This window comes from Monodon monoceros, unplaced genomic scaffold, assembly GCF_005190385.1.
Source record: "Monodon monoceros isolate NGI ecotype Baffin Bay Population unplaced genomic scaffold, NGI_Narwhal_1 Super_Scaffold_12, whole genome shotgun sequence".
NCBI classification, from domain to species: domain Eukaryota; kingdom Metazoa; phylum Chordata; class Mammalia; order Artiodactyla; family Monodontidae; genus Monodon; species Monodon monoceros.
Window position 1 is genome coordinate 114,630,121 of NW_021703768.1, and position 19,868 is coordinate 114,649,988.

At 44.6% G+C, this 19,868-nt stretch overlaps 1 protein-coding gene across 2 annotated transcripts in view; it reads right to left on the reverse strand.

Moving 5' to 3' along the window:
• Positions 1-19,868, reverse strand: part of SPOCK1 (SPARC (osteonectin), cwcv and kazal like domains proteoglycan 1) — a 550,294-nt gene that overhangs the window by 270,887 nt on the left and 259,539 nt on the right. For both annotated transcript variants that reach the window (XM_029217594.1, XM_029217593.1), the window contains one exon: positions 15,330-15,375. In XM_029217594.1, the coding sequence (XP_029073427.1) occupies positions 15,330-15,375 (46 nt within the window). The remainder of the gene's footprint in view (positions 1-15,329; positions 15,376-19,868) is intronic.

The following is a 19,868-nucleotide window of genomic DNA, read 5'->3' on the forward strand; positions in this document are numbered from 1 at the left end:
TCCGGATAAGCAACAGCACAGTGGGGACGCACCAGGCCCCTCTCTGGAGGACTTTTTGGGCTTCACTCTGGCTCAAGGCAACTCTGCTCGTTCAACGAAAAGGTGTAGAATGCAATTTAGTGAGTCTGTGTTCTCCATGGGACAGCATAAAGAAGGAGGTGGACCCCCTGAAGACAATAATTTTGACTTTCAATGTGCTAGCCCTTGATTTTCCCAAGTGTTTCCTAGGGAAAGCAAGGCTTGGGCATTATCATTTCTGACTGATACCCCACCTCCCTCCCCTGACCTGATGGTTCAGCTTGAATGGCATTAGAGGCAGGGATGGTCCCTCCCGTTTCTCCTCCAGAGCAGACCCACTCAGGGTTGACCGCTCAGTGTTGACACTAGGCACATACTTTCCCAACACACAATAATCCATCTTTTTGTTGTTGCTGTTGTTAGTTTCTGCGTTATCTTTATCTGAGAGTTGCAGGGTCTCTCCCTTGGTGTCTGAGGTAGCACAAGGTTCTAAATATCTCGAGAGTCATCATTTGATATGCTAACAAAACCACATTTAATCCTGCCTGCACTGCAGATTTCTCCAACAACATAAGCTCAGTGAGATGACAGGCGTTTGTCAAAGCATGCCTTTGGGGCTGTGGGAGGGGATCCAGGGATGTGGCGCTAGACTCTGAAACTGGACAACAGCCCAGGGCAGGTTCTAGGCTTTCCTGGAGGACAGAGACCAGCCTAATCTATTCCTCCAGGCCCTCCCTGGCTTCTCTGTGAAGAAGAAGCCTTCCCCAGACCCACTTTATTCACTCCTCCTTGCTCCATCATCTCAATGTAAGACAAAAACATTTCTTTCTCCACAGAGGACACCAATCTCTCTACGTGAGTCTCACACTGATAAATCACAGTGTGTTTGGAAATTTATGCCTGTATCTATGGCTCTGGCAAAATAAAACATAGCACCAGGGCCGTTTATTCCCTAGCCATTCTTGCCAAAGACAGCAGAATCTATTCAAATGCACTGTGCAGGAATGCAGGAACCGAAGCCTTCAACTGACTAGATATATTACTTTCCTTTACTAGGAACACCCAGTAAGCCACCCACTTTACTTTCTCAGTCCCTTGTCTTTGCAGTGAATGAGGCTTCAATCACCTCTGATCAACCCCACCTACTGATCAGGAATCCATACACAGCTGCACAGACATAGCTTTGGTAAACTGAATCCACCTCAGATGTACCAATCAGGCAAGTTGTTTGAGAAAACCCTAAAGGGGATAATTTCTATTATAAAATAAATGATCGCTTCTCAACAGACCTGCCTTATCTTAGAACTGCATCAACTCAAAGTCAGAAGCCATGTCAATGGTAAGTACCCCTGCCCCCATCCAGAGTTTGGTTCCCTCAACCGGGTGGTTGGCCAGTCTTAGGTGTGCACATCCCAGCAATGGTGACTTTACCCCCCACCTACCCCGAGGTGGCCCGTCCCATCCCCACACAGCTTGGGCTGTAAAACAGCCAAACTTGAACTCAGCCAAAGTCTGTCACTTTGCAACTCCCACCCACTGCTTCCAGGGCTGTCCTGTGGAGCCAGACAGAGTCCCTCAACTCCCTCTCCACAAGCAACCCAACAAATATCCAAGTGCAGCTATTATACCAGAAGGAGTTCAAGACGCCATGCACTGTGCTGGCTTAATATGGTGACTGGCCCACATCTCTGTGTCTTATCACCCCACTCCTACTTTCAAAACTATACATAAAGCACTTGAAACCTTTCCTGGATGAAGAAATCTACACCTTGCTGAGACGACAGAATGATGAATGTTCACCCCTAATCTGGGAGTGTAATTGTGTCATCACTAACTGGGACTTTCTCCTCCAGGCCCATCACTAACAGAAAGGACTGACCTCTCTAAAAGTGAAAATCATCATTATTAGCAGATGCCTGCCGACACTTATATGGCCCACACCCCCAAACTGTATTTTTTCCTAAGGGAAAAATATATATCTTTATTTTTCAAATAATGTATCTTAGCGGTACTGCTGAGAAGAGACACGGCTGAAAATTAGGCATTCTGTGAGTTTCTACTGAGTTCTCAATGAGTGCTTCACAACACTTGTTTGAAAATATTCCAGAATAAAATTCCTGTGTCTATGTGCTGTGGCAATATGCCCAAATCCTTCTACCATGAGGACCCCTTTTCAACTGTCAAAAAACACCTGTAAACGGCACCCTCCCCTTCGCCCTCCAAAGGTAGCTATCATGTTAGTAGTTCTGTTGATGGCTGAGAATTTCATAACAACTAAATCTAATAGGAATTTGCTAATACTTTTTTTTAAACTTTTTATTTTATATTGGAGTATAGTTGATACTCCAATGTTGTGTTAATTCAGGTGTACAACAAAGTGATCCAGACATGTATCTATTCTTTTTCAAATTCTTTTCCCACTTAGGTTGTTACATAATATTGAGCAGAGTTGCCTGTGCTGTACAGTAGGTCTCTGCTGGTTATCCATTTTAAATACAGCAGTGTGTACATGTCCATCCCAAACTCCCTAACTATCCCTCCCCTGCTCCATCCTTCCGCCCTGGTAACCGTAAGTTCCATAAGGGTAACCATAAAGGTAATACCTCTAAATAAAATGTTAATTTTATTGAGCACATCAGCACCTGCCCACATTTGAGAAACAGGGGTGTAAATATACAAGTGTGTGCGAGGAAAGCGTTTCCCATCCTCGTAAAGCCTAAATCGCGTTATAAAGCTCCCATGTGACATCTTTGTGACCCCCTGCGGTTCCAGCGGTATGTAGGGCACAAGGCTCATGTTCATAATCATCCACTGTCTGTGGGTCTGAATTTACCTACAGGCTTGGCGTGCAGGAAGGTGACTCTGCGTTCAGGTATCATAGTTCTGGGTTGGATTCTGCATGTCTGACTGAGGACATTGGCTCTACCCAGCACTTGGCTGATGAAGGAGACCCGTTTGCTTCCACTAATTAGCAGCACAGATGATCTGAACTCCCTGTTTCTGCCAGGAAGAGCCCAGAACTCTCTGTTCCCAATGCTAATCAGTTACCAGAAACAAAACAATCGGAGTATTCTCTGATGGAGACAGGCCATCCATTCTTCCGGATGTTGTCAATTTTATCCATGTATCAAGCCAGGCCTTTAGAAGACTGTGTACTCTTTATTAGCCCGGCTTATCATCGAATTACCTTATAGAACTGCACATTGGCACTATGCCATTGGCATACACCGAGAGATCCTGGAGGAAGCAATGATAAAAACTTACTGTGGTATTTACTGTCAGACACTGTCAAGAAAGTGGTCCATGCCCACACAACTCCCTTTTTGAGAACTCACTGAAGGAAGGCATCTCTGGTCCCCATACCAGGAACACCTTGTATTTCTCATGAAAAGCTGCCTTTTTTCATCTCATGGGCACATAAGGCCGTGTGCTTCCTTCCTTCCTTTGGTTATTAGGAAGCCCCAGGGCCCACTCCAGAAGTGCACAGAAATGTACTGTGTGTGTGTTTTGAGTACTACCCTTGCTGCAGCTTTATTTAATTCACTCACATCTTTTCCTTAGATCCAAATACTGTCATCTATTTATTTATTACCTGATATTATAAATTCCTGAAAGTTATCTTTTCATGAATAAGACAGAAAAAACATATTTTTAAGAAAAGACAGAAATGTCAGGTTATCATCATTTGGTTACAAATCTGAGGACAGCTGAGTGACATTTCAAGTAAGTTTCTGCACGGAAACTGAGCATTTACAGACCTGAAGTGAATGTAGCAGGAGAACTCAAGTGCATTTATCTCCACATTTTGAAGTGAGAGGGAATGACAGGGGCTGGAGCAGAGGCCAGGGCTCGTGGGTGGCACAAACCCTGGGCCACTTCGGGGCTAGAATGCCGGCTCAGAAGGACCACCCTCCACCTAACTGGGGTCTTCTCCTCTTGGCATTCAGTGCATCTGACATTTCCCACCTTTCTGATCCCTTTCTACCAATATTTTTTGGCCAATGAAGAGCCGGAGCAGCACAGGGCCAACTGCTGTACACAGCATTCATCTCCTGCTGAGGGCTCCTCGGGGATGCCACTGCCCACAGCACTGCCCCAAGCTGCCCCACAGCGAGGAGACTCGGTGCCTCACACAATCACCGCAAGATCAAAGGGACTTGACTCCGGCTCTCTGGGACATGGTTTGTGTTTCTAAATCCCCCTAGCACCTTATTTCGTGTGAGTTGTGTGAGTGCTTGAATGCATGTGAGGGGGCAGGGGTGTGTTTCCCTCTTCTCGAGATTAAAACAATCCATCTGCAAGTGGTGTGGGAGGCCTCAGAGAAACAGCAGTAATAACCCAGAGGTCGGCCCAGCATTCGGGCTCCCCTGCTCATGACACGTGGCTGCAGGCCTCCTGGCATCTAATCGTAGCCTGGCAACAATGACTCCATCGAGGCCGCGTGCCCCTGCTCTGCCAGACACTGCCTCTACCCTCGGGCCACCCTGCTGTTCCAGGTCAGAGGCACCTCAAGGACCCATCAGCCTCCAGAGCCTACACACCACAGGCAAGAGACGAGGTCTGACAACGAGATCCTCAGCTCTCCTCTAGGAGAATCCACAGACAGTCCAAGGACATATTTACCCTCTTCTCGTTTTTTTTTTTTAAATAATGGATTTATTTGCTAATACTGATGAATAAGGAGTTTTTACCCACGTACAAAGACTTCTTCATTTCTCGATCCTCCGCAGCAAGCAGAAGTCCTGGCGATGCTGGGCCCCAGCATCCTCAGGACCACCCTCAGCAACAGCTGGGTCATGGTCACTCTCTGGAGGTGGAGTAGGTGCTGGCTTGTCCCAGACCCCACGCCCCACCCCCAGTGTTCCTGCACCAGACCTACCTCACTGTCTGCAGCCCCCACTCTAGGGGTATTTCAACATCAGAAGGATCTGGAGAGATAACTGGCGACAGAGGGAAGCAGCCTACTGAAGTCATGACTTACATTTTCTTCCTCTCTCTTAATAAATGTATTTTTTTAAAGCACCCTATCAAACTTCACTTCTTTGGTAACCGAAGTCTCACCCATCAGGAAACGTTTCTTTCCATCAGATGCTGTCCCTCCAGCTCACCTCCCAGCATCTACCCATCCTTAGAAAGGCTCTGGGTCACTTTCTCCACCATCCTTCTCCTGACTCCCACCCAGGAAGGGCTGGCTGTCCCATCCCCCGAGCGCCCCCATCTGCAAGACTCTGTCTGGGAGCCCCAAGCACACACCCTGGATTATTGTATTTCACATGTCTCTCTGTCTCTCTCTCGGCTACACAGACTACAAGCGCCCCGAAGAAAGCTGCCGTCACATTCCTCACCATGTTCCTGCATGAAACCAACTCAGCACCTACTAAGTGATCAGTGAACGATTCACTGATCAATTAGCTCACACACCAAAAGGGAGATGCAGACACATCGAAACCCCTAAGAACTTCTCACACTGAGAACCCAGAACAAAACACCAACCCTCCTCCTTTTACCAAAGCCTTATTGCCTTTCTCATGTATGTGATAATAAGACTGGATCAGGCACCACATCCAGAGTTTTACAGACCCTTCATGTCACAGCTGTGAAAAACATCATAATTTCTATTTTACAGATAAGGAAATTGAGGCCCAGAGAAGTGAAGCATTTGCCTAGGTACACACAGTTATTAGAGGGAACAGCTGGAGCTGAACTCAATCTTTGAGACTGCAACGCCCAGGGTCCTCCCAATACATCACACTGCCTTTCATCATACACGGTTATCAGGGCAGGACAAACATTTGATAGGCCTCCAGCAATGAAGTGTTACATAACACACACTGAAGAACTTTAACAAAAGCAAACTCTGGACCTTAGGCAGAAGAGCTATGGGGCACAGGTGATACTGGCGAGTGTTTCTCCAGGCAGCCATCTCCCATTGGGAAAATGCTCTCATCCACTCTGTGGTCTCCAGTGAGGAAATTTACCCAGCATTACTGATCCATTTAAAAATTCAACTGACAGGGCTTCCCTGGTGGCGCAGTGGTTGAGAGTCCGCCTGCTGATGCAGGGGACACGGGTTCGTGCCCCGGTCCGGGAAGATCCCACATGCCGCGGAGCGGCTGGGCCCATGAGCCATGGCCGCTGAGCGTGCGCGTCCAGAGTCTGTGCTCCGCAACGGGAGAGGCCACAACAGTAAGAGGCCCGCGTACCACAAAAAAAAAAAAAAAAAAAAATTCAACTGACAGTTTTTCCCCTATTGAAAATTTCCCCAAACCAAGGTTGTTTCATTAGGACTCAACAAATACTATGTAATTAATTCAGGGGCTGTTGTTCTAGCAGATGGAATAGCCGAAGGTCTGGGTTTGCTTCTTCTTTTTTTTTTTCTTCTCTTTTTATAAAACTAACACTACGTTTTATGAGTTTGGAGAAAGGTGATAAACATGTCTTTTAAATGGATCTGTTCGTGCTAAAAGAACCTCTTAAACACAGTAATAGAAAGCCACAAGCGCCCCATAATTGCACTGGAAATTTTACTAGCCTTCATGATTCCATCCAAAGGGTGGAACACAACCCAGAATGGCTTTGGCTCCTTGGAGCTGCCAGGCTACTGGCAGCTGCTAGAGGAGCCAGAGGAAGCCGGGAACTTAACACCCACAGCGGCCGGCTCCTATGAGGAGATGGAGCTTGCACAGGGGTCCCCAGCAAGGCTGAGCTGAGAAGAAACTGAGCTTTCCTGGGCACACGCCACATACCAACTCCCCGGCTCTCTGCAATCATGAGCTCGCACAGTCATCACAAATGTCCACCAGATGGATATCGTTAGCCTAGATAAGTCACATGCCTCAAGTGGATGTCCCACATTCACGGGGGAGCTGAGATTTGAACACGAGCCTTCTAAACCCTGGCTCTTTCCTCCACCTCTTGCAGTGCCCACAGGACTCTGTGAGAAAACAAAGTACCTCCTACTCTGGTCCTTTTTGCTTTTTATTCTGAGCCTCCCTCCTCACCCCTGATGGTTAAAAGGCCCATTTAATTCCATTGGTTTTATTGAAGCGATATTCATACCTCATTGGTTAAACTGTAACCTTTGAAATAAGAGCATCAGACTTCAAATTTTTCATTTTTCCTTCCTTCGTGAGGAAAACATACACAGATTCTACATTGACTGAAACCATGACAGCTTGGCTATCAGAAGGAAAGGACTTCAGGGGCCACCTGGCCCACCCGTTTTATCGCAGAGATGGGCAAGCAGAAGTCAAGAAAGGCCAGTGAACCCCAATAAAGATGTTAAAAAAAAAAAGAAAGGCCAGTGATTTGCCTGAAGTCGCACATTTTAAGAGTGGCAGAGTCCTGTCCCACCTCGGCCTCCCTTGGGGGACACCACACTCTCCAGGCCGAGGGACTGGATGGACGAATCAGTCAGCATGTGTTAGAAATGCTAAGAGAAAGCAGCTCCAACAGTAAAGCAAATGAGGTAACATAAATGTCCACCAACGGGGGAACCAGTGGATAAACTGGAGCATATTAGTACCACAGAACATCACAATATAAAGGAATTAACTGTATCGACAGCTAACCAATCGAAAACAATTTTCAGTGAAATAAACAGGTTAGAGGAGAAAACATTCATTTCTATATGTATAACAGTGTTTGTAGACATGCACGTATGACATAAAAGGACAAGAACATGGAAAGAAAAGCATGTTGACGACACGGTCACCTTTAAAGAAAAGAAAATGGGAAAGAGGACCAAGGAGGGGCCCCTGGGGGATTTCAGTCTTATATCTGATGTTTTATTTCCTTAAAATAAGCAGACAGGTAAAGGTGGCCAGAGATGAAAGATAAAACATTCAACTTGATCTAACTTCAAAGCAGATAGGCTGAGTTAAAGGAGGAGCAAACCAATATTTGAATTAGCAGTTTTCTGCTTCTTCTCTGGCAGAATTGACTTGGAAAATTTAAAGATCAACACTTGAAATTTTTAAAAATAGTAACTATTGTATCGTCATAATCAAGAAAGAGAAGGAGTGATGGCAGGAGGTGAGAGGCGGAGGTGTCTGGAGTGAGGTGTGAATGTCTGGGGCAGGAATCGGTTATTTTAAATAACAGGAGCTATTTCTGTTAAGGGGAGAGAATGGTCCTTAACTTATGTGCAAAGGCAAAGGCGAGAGGGAGGAACCAACCAGACCAAACATGAGGGAACCCGGAGAAAATGAAGATGCTTCCCACAAAGCAGGCCAGCTGCCTCTGAGAATCAGTAGCCCGAAGGATCAGATAGGATGAACAGATCTTTAAACACAGAAAATTTTTCAAGGCCCGACGAATGCAACTCAGAGGCTCCTTCTGGGGCGAGGTTAAATTCCACATCAAGAGGAAAGCTATGGGGATTTAAGATTTCTATAAAGCCTATCATGTAAAATTTCAGATTAATCTAGAGGGAAAGAAATCGCCTTCTAAAGAAAAATTTTAGAAATAAGCAACCTTGGCTCTGCCAGGAGCTCTTTAAAACTTGGACAAAACATGTTGCTGTGATAGTCCACGGGGCCCTGGCTCCAGAAACACGGCTGGAACACAGGAAGAACTCTCTCCTTTCGAGTTTTAGAATTTTCTCCTGAAAACAGTTCAGGGCTTTGGTGAGGATTTGAGCTTATCAGGATCTTGGTATAATAGATTGGAGGTCAAAGGGCAAGGTTTTTCTTCTTTTATTCTACTCAAGTGAACAGCATGAGTGAAAGGGGACCCTGACTTCCAGAGCTTTATTTTTATCTGGAGATCAATTTCTACAAGTTCATATTCTGCTCTGAAGATCACCAGCATCATCTGAGATTTAGTCACAGCCAGGCCGCTCTGGAGGAAAAATGATTAATATTCACTCCAGAAGGAAAAACGTTACCCTTTAAACCAACACCTCCACACTTTACCTAAAACATTCATTTATTCCACATTAAAGGAACCCACTTGTCTCAGAAAAAGTTCCATGATAAAATCCCCTTCAGCCATTTTTCCTAAAATGGTTTGTCCCATCAAGTGGAACTTCTTACCCAAATACACCAGTGGGTTCTTTCCTGAGCGGACCATGGCTGCAGTATGGAACCTAGATTAATTTGCATTCCATCACTGCAGGACATTTTCAGGTAATCAGAGTTTTATATTAAAGTGATGCAATGGTTTTATACACAAATTACCTTCTCAACCCCGCAATACAACAACAACAATAAAAACCTTTCACTTGGCAAAAGCATTATGAATAAGCTCCAATTTTCTTTTTCAAAAAGGACTGGTCTAGGGCTTCCCTGGTGGCGCAGTGGTTGAGAGTCCACCTGCCGATGTAGGGGATGCGGGTTCGTGCCCCGGTCCGGGAGGATCCCACATGCCGCGGAGCAGCTAGGCCCGTGAGCCATGGCCGCTGAGCCTGCGCGGCCGGAGCCTGTGCTCCGCAATGGGAGAGACCGCAACAGTGAGAAGCCCGTGTACCGGCTAGAATTCACTTTGCTCCTTGTTCATCCGTTCCCTCAGTGAATCCCCAAAGCAACACCTTTTATTTTTGTACCACAGTATTGTGGTTCAACCAATTCTCTCTTTCCCCTCCAGGCCCTCCCTCATCAGCCACCGGACTCCAAGGAAAAAGAGGATCTGTGAGACTGCACCCTCAGCGTCACACCAAAGGGAATGGTGATCAGCTAAGGCTGGGGGTGCCCTGATCCACAGTCAACAGACACAGACTGAGTGAGGCCAATCGGTAGCAAAAACTGTCATCCCAACTAAAACTGCCCTGTGTCACTAGGGTAAAGAGTTGACATCATATGAGTTTCCCAGGTCAATACTTTTCGCTTCCCCACCCTGTCACCCCCAGTACAGACACACACTCCGTGCTAGTGTAAGAACTTGGACAGATGACTAATGATTTATAATCCCGAGGGGCCCAAGAAAGACCTTCTTTAGTGTAGTCCCTACTATCTAGCATAGGGGGTTTAGACATCAGCATTCGGTACCTGTTGAATGAATGAATGAATGAGCATTAAGAGCCTGAACCTTTTCAGCCCCAATAATGAGGATGTGGAGGTGCAACGGCAATGACTCACCTAGCGTAAGACAGGCCACCTCTAATTTAGCCCGGGAGCTCCAGAGCATTACAACTGTGAGCGCTCCCATGAGGGAATACAAGAAGAAAGAAAGAAAACCTGCGTGGGAAGGGAGAGAAGCAACACGGAAAGGCAGCTAGACAGGAAGAGGAGGGAGCAAAAAAGATCAATTGCTGGCTAAAACAACACAACAGAGCGCTTGCTATCTGCCAGACACATTATCTCATTTAATCCTCTAGGTGCTCTTATTGTTACCATGTCCAGATGGGAAGGCTTAGAATCAGAGAGGTTAAGCAACTTGCCTAGAATCACACAGCTAATAACTGGCAGAGTCAAGTTCCAAATTTAGAGGATCTGACTACAAACCCCGGGACCCCATACTGCACTCACCAAACTGTATCCCACAGAAGATACCACTTTTGCTGGGGACATGACAGGTATGGTGTGAAAAAAATAACAGCAAAAGCATGTGGTCAAATGCACATTTAGCACATGGTAAGTTAAATGGGCTTCTTTACTAAAAGACTTCTTAGAGCTTTTAAATTGCTAACAAACACTGTGAATCTCCACGAGATGAACAGAGCATATGTGTGTCCCAAACTTGTTTGCGCAGGGACTGTTTTCTGGGGGAAGCATCTTGCTGGACCAGATGCCACTTTCAGAAGCATAAAACTCGTGTCTGCTCAACACCCACTCAGTGCTCCAGGTTTGCTAGGGGCCAGCGTAGGGAAGGTGCCAAAGGCAAAAGCGGCAGAGGCCACCCAAAACTCTGGGATCACTCCAGAGCCCTCCAGGCTCGGCCTGCCTCCTGCAGAGGGCCACTCTGAGGGCCCCAGTCCTCCTGCCTATATAAGCCAGGAAGCCGTCTGCATCTGCCAGTTGCCCTCTTGAACTATACAGCTTGTCCAACTCCCGCCAGGGCATCTATCTTTGTGGACTTCACAAAGGAAATTTCTCACCTGAGTTAATAATTGTTGCCTTCAATTCTGAACTCCCTTCTGTCCCTTCTGTGAGGAGATTTGGCATTAAGTCATCACAATCAAAAGGGATAGACTACTTTATCCAAATCTCAGAAAGAATTGTTAGAAAAGCCTCAAGGTGACAGCTATTATACTCCACTGACAGAAGCATTAATGATCCTCTTAAAGATAACACGTTAAAGACGTTTTCAGCCTCGTGGAAGGACACCTCCAGTGAGGCGCTTTTCTTCTAACTACCTTGGAGTCATTACATGATAAGTGCTTGCTCTATGAAGCCCTGTTGTTCAAAGTTCAGTAACTATCCTTCAGCAGAAAGAGCAATTACAGGGAAGTAACTATTTCTTGAATACTATGTGTGTCCTTACTATTCACACCAGTACTTGAGACAGTCAGGAGCTACAGGGCATTTCAGAGGTCAAGCTACAGAGCTGAATGGTTAAGTCTGACCATCTGTGACCAAAGCCCAGGGATGCAAGGCAATGAATGATGCAATGGAGAAGTTACCTAAGAGTCCGGTAGGAGGGGCAGCATTTAGCAGGGGTGTCTTGGGTTCCGAATCACTGCTGTTGAGCCACCAAACTAGGTCCTCTAAAGTATTGCCTTCAACCTGGCACTCCTCTGCTCAAAAACTTTCTATGGGTCCCCACTGCCAAGAAAACAAAGTTTAAACTTCATAGATTGGTATGAAATGCCCTTCACAGCCTGCCTCAAATCCACCTATCTGGCTGCTCTCTACCAGAATCCCCCGTGCACGGCCTTCCTTCCCCTTTTCTCCCCCTGCATTTCAAGCCCATTCCACACCCACCTCTATCATGAAGCCACTTCCACCTCCATCTCAGAACATGCTTGTCATCTGGCCCTCTAAAATGCTTTCCAGCAAGTTCCATTTCTATAAACTGAAAGTCATCCCCAACCACAAAACTGCCTGAACCACGTCGGATTCTTTTTTAGCTCAGGAGGGGAAACGACTTCCCTCTGCAGCTGACAATCTCCACTGGAGCTCGGCAGTCCTCCTATTTGCTGGAAGATGAAATGCCCGATCTCTTCCATGCCTGTGGTTTATATTGCGCCAGGCTGTGTCAGCGCTGATATAGTAACCTCCCATTTTTATTGAGCGGCACCCAGTGTAATTGATGACATCTGCTGGAGCCGATATTTTAAGTGAAGGCTATTCTCAGCCCTGCCTGCTCTCCCCCCAGCTCGGGATATAAATAGCCAACAGCAGCTACACCTGAGGTACAAAGTGGGGCTTCTCAGCTAAGGTCCTCAATTATACCCCAGAAAGTCATGAGGTTTTCTGCAAGGATTTGTCTCAGCAGATCGAGTTTTCAAGCCTGCAGAGCTCAGAAAAGAGGGAGCAGGGGCAGGACGCTGCTGGATATGGTTGCTAACATTCCTTGGAGAGAAAAATCCTTGTTTGGACTTTGTGGTTAGACAGATTTAAATAGTATGTTCAAAGGAAGCTATCATTTATATCATATATGTAGATATATCATTTACATATATGAAGTGACAAATGATGCCCACCTTCGGGTATAACCTTTCCCAATGCGAATTAGTAAAACTTAAAATGTTCCTTGGTAAAGTTTTAGTATTTGTTGGCAGGCCCTGGGGAAGAGTAAATCTGGCATTTATTTAGGCAACATTTGATCCTTACAGGACTAGAACCTAAATCTTTTTCTGGACTGGAAAGCGTCAGTTCGTGGTCACGATCACCTGCGGTAGCTCCATAAGAAAGATCCTGGTAGGGGTGTTTGCAGAAGGGCTCATTTACCAGGTACACACAGGGAACGTGTTGCTCTACATCTGAGTGTTCTTCCAACATGAAGGTGTAGCCTTTTGAGAAATTTTTAGAAATTTTGATCATTTTTGATGGAAAATTTCTAAATTACAAATACTTTCATATGTTTTACTGTGATTTACTGTGATGATTCAGTCACTGTTAAAGTTGTTAGTTCTCCAAAGAAGACATCAAGATGGCCAACAGGAACATGAAAAGATCCTCGTCATTGCTGATTATTAGAGAAATGCAACTTAAAACTACAATGAGGTATCACCTCACACCAGTCAGAATGGCCGTCATCAAAAAGTCTACAAATAACAAATGCTGGAGAGGGTGTGGAGAAAAGGAAACCCTCCTACACTGTTGGTGGGAAGGTAAATTGGTGCACTATGAACAGTATGGAGGTTCCTTAAACAACTAAAAATAGAACTAACATATGGTCCAGCAATCGCACTCCTGGGCATATAATCCAGAAAACACGAAACTAATTCAAAAAGATACATGCACCCCAATGTTCATAGCAGCACTATTTACAATAGCCGAGACATGGAAGCAAGCTAAGTGTCCATCAATGGATGAACGGATAAAGAAGATGTGGTATATATACACAATGGAATACTACTCAGCCATAAAAAAGAATGAAACAGTGCCATTTGCAGCAACATGGATGGACCTAGAGATTATCATACTGAGTGAAATAAGTCAGACAGAGAAAGACAAATATTATATGATACCACTTATATGTGGAATCTAAAAAATAATACAAATGAACTTATTTACAAAACAGAAACAGACTCGTGGACATAGAAAACAAACATGGTTACCAAAGGGGAAAGGGTGAGGAAGGGACAAATTAGTAGGAGTATGGGATTCACAGATGCACGCCACTGTATATAAAATAGATAAACAACAAGGATTTACTGTATAGCACAGGGAACTATATTCAATATCTTGTAATAACCTATAATGGAAAAGAACTGGAAAAAATATTTATACCTATGTATAACTTCATCACTTTGCTGTACACCTGAAACTAACACAATATTGTAAATCAACTATATTTCAATTAAAAATTTTTTTTAATTTTTTTAAAGTTGCTGAAGTGTGAGGCCCTTGGAGCCCACTGGCATAGGTATAGCCCAGACGGGGCCTCCAAAAGAAAGCCTCCCCTAGCACCTGCCCACAACACACACATGCATGCCCACTAAGTCTCCCACCTATAGTCTCACCTGCACACACCTGCATCATAGCCATTAACACATCTTCCACCGCAATTGTTCACTGAGCTATTTCCCCATTCCCCACTCTGAGCTCCTCCTGGATGGGCACCACAGGTTTTCTGTTTTATCCCCAGGACCTGGCTTAGTGCTTGTTCCAGAGTGCTAGGTCAATAAATGTTTGAGAATGAATGAATGCATGCACGTATGAATGAACAAAGTGTTGCACTACTTGAGGGCATACGCTAAATGTCTGTGCAAAAATTTTAATGCCAATTTTGCTTACAAGAAAACCAGAGTCCGGTTGGAGTGACCCATTAAAGTGACAAAGGAGAGAGCGGAAAGGGGCGCCTTCTATCGCGTTACACGTCAATGTTTTCCTTGACTTCTTTGTGTCAAGTTGACCATCGTGACCACATCAAATACTCAATCTACAGAACTGAAGCTGATTCTCAGAAGCGTGAACCTTTGAGACTCGGTGGGTAACATTTTCCCTCTGAGTTGCAGCATTAATTGCATATACGTACTTGAAGTACAATCTGCCACCATTTCAGCAGCAGGGTCTGTGCCAACAGCAGCCCCACATGGAACAATAGAAACAGGGATGTGATTCACAGCAGGTCCTCGCTGTGTCTTAAATAGCTCACAGGAGGACAGAGATTTACAATGGCCTTCAGGAGCCTGGCTTTGTGCTTGCTGGTGTGAGTGGAAAGAGCCCTCTGAGGACCAAGCTAAAACCCAAGCGGTCAGTGAGCTGCCCCTGAAACAAGCTTCTATTTAGAAACATGATGAGGTTATTTAACAAACGAAATATCAGCGCCCCTGAAAGCCTCCCGGGATTAGCCTATTTCTAGACAAGAAAGTTTCATTTTTGTGGCTCATGTGAATTGGACAGCGTCTCCAGGCACAGTCTGTTCCATGAATGAAATCACTGGACTCAGCCCAACAATCCACCGGGTTAGTCTGATAAGCATTTTACTATTTTGTTTCTTTATGTGTTTGTTCTCTAACAAAACCAACCAATGATTATAGTGGTCAATTCAATAAAAACATTTTTTAATCTCTTAGACAATCTCAGACAAATAACCAATTTGATAAAAATAGTTTCTATCACCCCAGTCAATTCAGTCCACAAAAGTCAGTAAAATAAGACAGCTAGCTGGCCTTTAAGAGAAGAGTAAATCAGCATTCAAGGAAGGAAAAATGAGATAGCATTTCCCATGGAATATACAGCAAGAAAAAGTGCATCCTTTACCTTGGTCAAAAGGCTTGTTGGGATTCCAGTTTCTGAAATAATCATCCTATATGAGGAAAAAAAAAACAGAAAACAAAGGTCAGATTTCAAGAAGCTTCTCACATAAATGCATAAAAAGCTGCCTTTCCCCCCACCTCCCAAAACACAAAGGAAAACACTAAGGGCTTAGAAATCTTTCCAAGGCATTCACGTGCAATCAAAAATATCAATTGACTTTTTAAATTCTTGTCTTTCAAACTGTATGGATTATACACTAGGAAGAGTTAATACATTTCAGCCTAATATGGAAACAGCACTGCTCTTCCTGGTTTGACAGATAAACGGAGACACCTTCTAAGTGCAAGACTTATTTGCTATCAATTATACCGCTAGTGGTGATGCCTAGCTGTTCTCACTTGGGATTAAGCCTCTGTGTTTGTAACCACTGATAATTCAACTGTCAACATTTCTCCTACACGAAGACATGTAATTCTGGCCCACAATTTCAGTTTTCTAACTCCCCAAACCTAAAAACAGAGGGCCATTCAAATGTGAGAATTAACCACAGGCATATATTCAGCTTAATACCATGTGTCCCAGGTGTGTAAAGATAAAAACACAAAGGCTGGCCAATCTGGTTCGTTCATAACCATGTCCTTCTTGCATGAAGCTTGCCTCGATTTATGCTCCGAGGCTAGACACTTCATTACTTTGAAAGTGCAAGGGTCCAGGTCCCTCACTTCTCTATCGCCACATTAACCTCTTCCCCACTGCTAATAACCCTTCCCTTCCAAACCTCCACTGCCCACTCTTTCTCCTCCCTGTAAGTGCTCACCCACCCCACTGCGGCCGAGCACACCCACTCTGTCAGCTCAGCTCAACTGTCTGCAACATGCAGAGGCCTCACCCGTGGAAAACACCTCCACAACCATTTTTAGGGCATGTGCCCCCATGCAGTTAATTTCCTCCTGCATATACTCAAATGATCTGCTGGATGTGTTTTCGGCTGGTACCCTGCAGGCTGCAGTTCCAGAAAGCTGTCCAAAATGAGGCCTCGACGCCTTTTCTAGAGAAGTTCATTTAGATCAAAGTGCACAATTAGTTTCAACTATGGTCCATGCCATGCCGTCTCCTGCGCCGTTTATCTCCGACACCATCTCCTGTGAATTTTATCGGCCTCTGTGTCATTCAATTACCTGGCTTTATTAGATCCTGGTTGTGTTCACCTAAGCCCTTAAATAGGTTTTAGGAAACTGGATTTAGAGTAAAATCAGAACATTGCTCCTTGGGCAGTGATTCCATTTTTCCAGAGCATGAATAAACATGAACGGGTTCCTCCGGATCCTGGGGATTCAGCATTAAATCATTTTTAACTCTGAGGAATTGGCCCACTTTGCTCTGGCTTTAAATTTATGGCATAACTGGTCTTCTCACCCATCTGGTTAGGAAGTCTCTGAGGTCTACACCATGAAATATCACTGAGAAAGTTTAAAAGAATCCCTCTGCCACATCTCTCTCCATTTATTATTTTAAATATAATCCTAGTCTCTTGAATTATGTGGCAGCCAGAGTTAATGATTCTAAGTTAAGAGCCGGATGATGGGTGGGAAATTTACCACTTGATTTCTCAGCTTTGATGGCCAATATGCTCAGCACTAAATACAAGCAAGTGACTCAGACATTCTGCTGTTCACAAGGGCAAGAGAAGAGATAACCCAGGAGGAACTCACCCTCACCACTGGAGAAAAAACAACAAAACCTCTGTCCTTCCAGCTGTGGTTCATCAGTGCCCTCTGCACATCCAGAGGATGGCACCACCCAACCGCAATCTAAAATCATGGGAGCTATTTTCTACTTGAACATGCTGTTCTAATACATGGAAGTCCTTGGAAGCTTAAGATGTGTGTCTAACAAGGAAGGACTGGAGCCAAAGACAAGTTCCTTTGCTTTAATTTCACATGTCACATTCTCTTTGATATCCAAGTGAGGTTTGAGCCAGTCTCAAGAACTGAATATTCCCTAGTGATTTCAACATACGTTATAACTTGGATGGAATGTGAAGCATTCTTCTGGACCTTGCCACATTTCCAGGCTAACTATAACTGCCATTTTTACATATTTCTTGGGGAAAATCATGGTTTTAAATATAAAACCTCTAAAAGTGGCTATCTGCATGAGAATATTTAAAAACTCATTGCACATGTAATAATTCTGCCTAACTGCTGCCCACATGTGAAGGTACACCTGAGTCAAAGCTCATTGTGCAAAATGAGTCCTTCAAACAGCCTCTAGCCCAGCAAGGCCAAGTGGGGAAGGAAAATGATTTCCCTGCATCTGATTGCTTTTGACCTGCCTTAGGAAAGCGGGTGCCAAAGCAGAACCTAATGAGCTAGCAGCCCAGACAACCTTGGGTGTGACCGCTGTGGCTACAGCTGAGAAAGAGGAACCAGAGCCCACTTGGGGGATGGCCACTGAGCACGGGCCATTTAGCGGTCACTGCGGCAGCGAGGTCCAAATATGAGCGGCCGGAGTTCACGGATCAGCCTTCCACACTGGACCAGCCAGGTCTGCAGACATGGGCAGTCCAAGCAGCTGGGCCTGTGCCAATCAATCCACTCTGCCTCTGGGGCAACGTCTGGTAAGGACCATAGTTGATACCATCCAAACTCGCGCGGAAAAAGCCAAAGCTAGAAGAACGCCCTTCTAGAGCTTCACCTCACCCCTGAGTCCCACTTAACAGTCAGTGCTCAAGGGACAAAGGACGACTGGCTGGTCATTTCTCCAGCGCTTAACATCCACGGGCACCAGCCCAGATCTTCCTTTATCTTATTTTCTATCTAAAATTTTTAAATATAGCATATATTTTAGGCTATCCTAAAACAGACCCAGGACTTGCTGTGCCGTTGACGCTTCTACCTCCTTTCTCACAGTGGCAAATGCCACCGTGGGAAGCAGTGTGCCAGCCCCACACCACCCAGGTGCTGCCCGGTACCTAAGTGCATTATGCTGCGTGGACCCCAGAGCCTGGTCCAGAGACCAGAAAAGCACAGGACTTGAAAAGCCCTCACCTCTGATCTTCCTTCTGGCCCAATAAAGATGTGGCCTGTTAAAATTCAGACTATGGTGGAAGGCATGGTGGACATACTAGATCACACTCGCCAGGCGAGGTGTATCTGTCTGTGTTGGCCTCTTAACGGGTAATTTTATCTCTACTGATGAAGCTTTTAAAAATGACTTGCAAGGACCTCAGCAACAGTTAATTCTTAAAACATACACCTAAATAGAAGTTCGCAGACCTAGATACAGTTATTTATTAAATTCACTAACTCCTATTAGTGCATTCTACAGGCTGAAGGGTGAAGGGCGGCAGTGTTACCATGCATGTATATTTTATTGGCTACACTGCACAGGATAATTATATCAGGCCTCTGCTGGACAGGGCAGAGAACAGTCTTCCTCTAAATTCTCACCATACGAGGAAGGGCGTATTCCATTTCATGATACCACTTCGAAAGTGAAAATCACCTAACTCTTTAGGGACTGTTAAAACCCGGAAGAACCTATAAATTTAAAAAGACTCTCAAATTTGAGCATACTGAGTTATGTCCAAAATCATGAAACATTCCAGGTGAGCATACAGTCATAGTAAAAACACATCAAAAGTCATTATACCTAAATGTCCATCAACAGAGGAATGGATAAAGAAGAGGTAGTACATATATATACAATGGAATATCACTCAGCCATAAAAAGGAATGAAATTGGGTCATTTGTACAGACGTGGATAGAGAGTGTCATACAGAGTGAAGTAAGTCAGAAAGAGAAAAGCAAATATTGTATAATAACACATATATGTGGAATCTAGAAAAATGGTATAGATGATCTTATTTGCAAAGCAGAAATAGAGACACAGACGTAGAGAACAAATGTATGGATATCAAGGGGGAAAGGGGTGGGGTGGGAGGAATTGGGAGACTGGGATTGACACATATACATTATTGATACTATGTATAAAATAGACAACTGATGGGAACATACTGTATAGCATAGGGGGCTCTACTTAATGCACTGTGGTAACCTAAATGGGAGGAAGTCCAAAAGGGAGGGGATGTCTGTATGTGTATGGCTGATCTGCTTTGTTGTGCAGTGGAGGCTAACACAACCTTGTAAAGCAACCATACTTCAATAAAAATTATAAAAAAAAAAAAAAGCATACAGGTGACAGTAAGAAAGCAACAAATGATAACGTCTAGAATGACGAAGAAGGGAGTGGTGCTGGTGGTGGAGGGAGAGTCGTGGGAGTGATCATGGCCCCAATTATTTTTTTAAACCCTCCACCGCTGATCAAAAGAGGTAAAACCATATTCATTTCACTAAATAAATATCCCACTCAACACAATACTGGATCCTGTGAAATTATTGGCACCCAGTGGCTGGTGCAAAGGAATTTAACTCTGGTTTTTCAACTACTTTAGAGATACCCTGCTTTGATATACATTCATGGGAAGCGAAATCTTTTTAAAATATATACATATATAACACATATTAAATAGTATATAT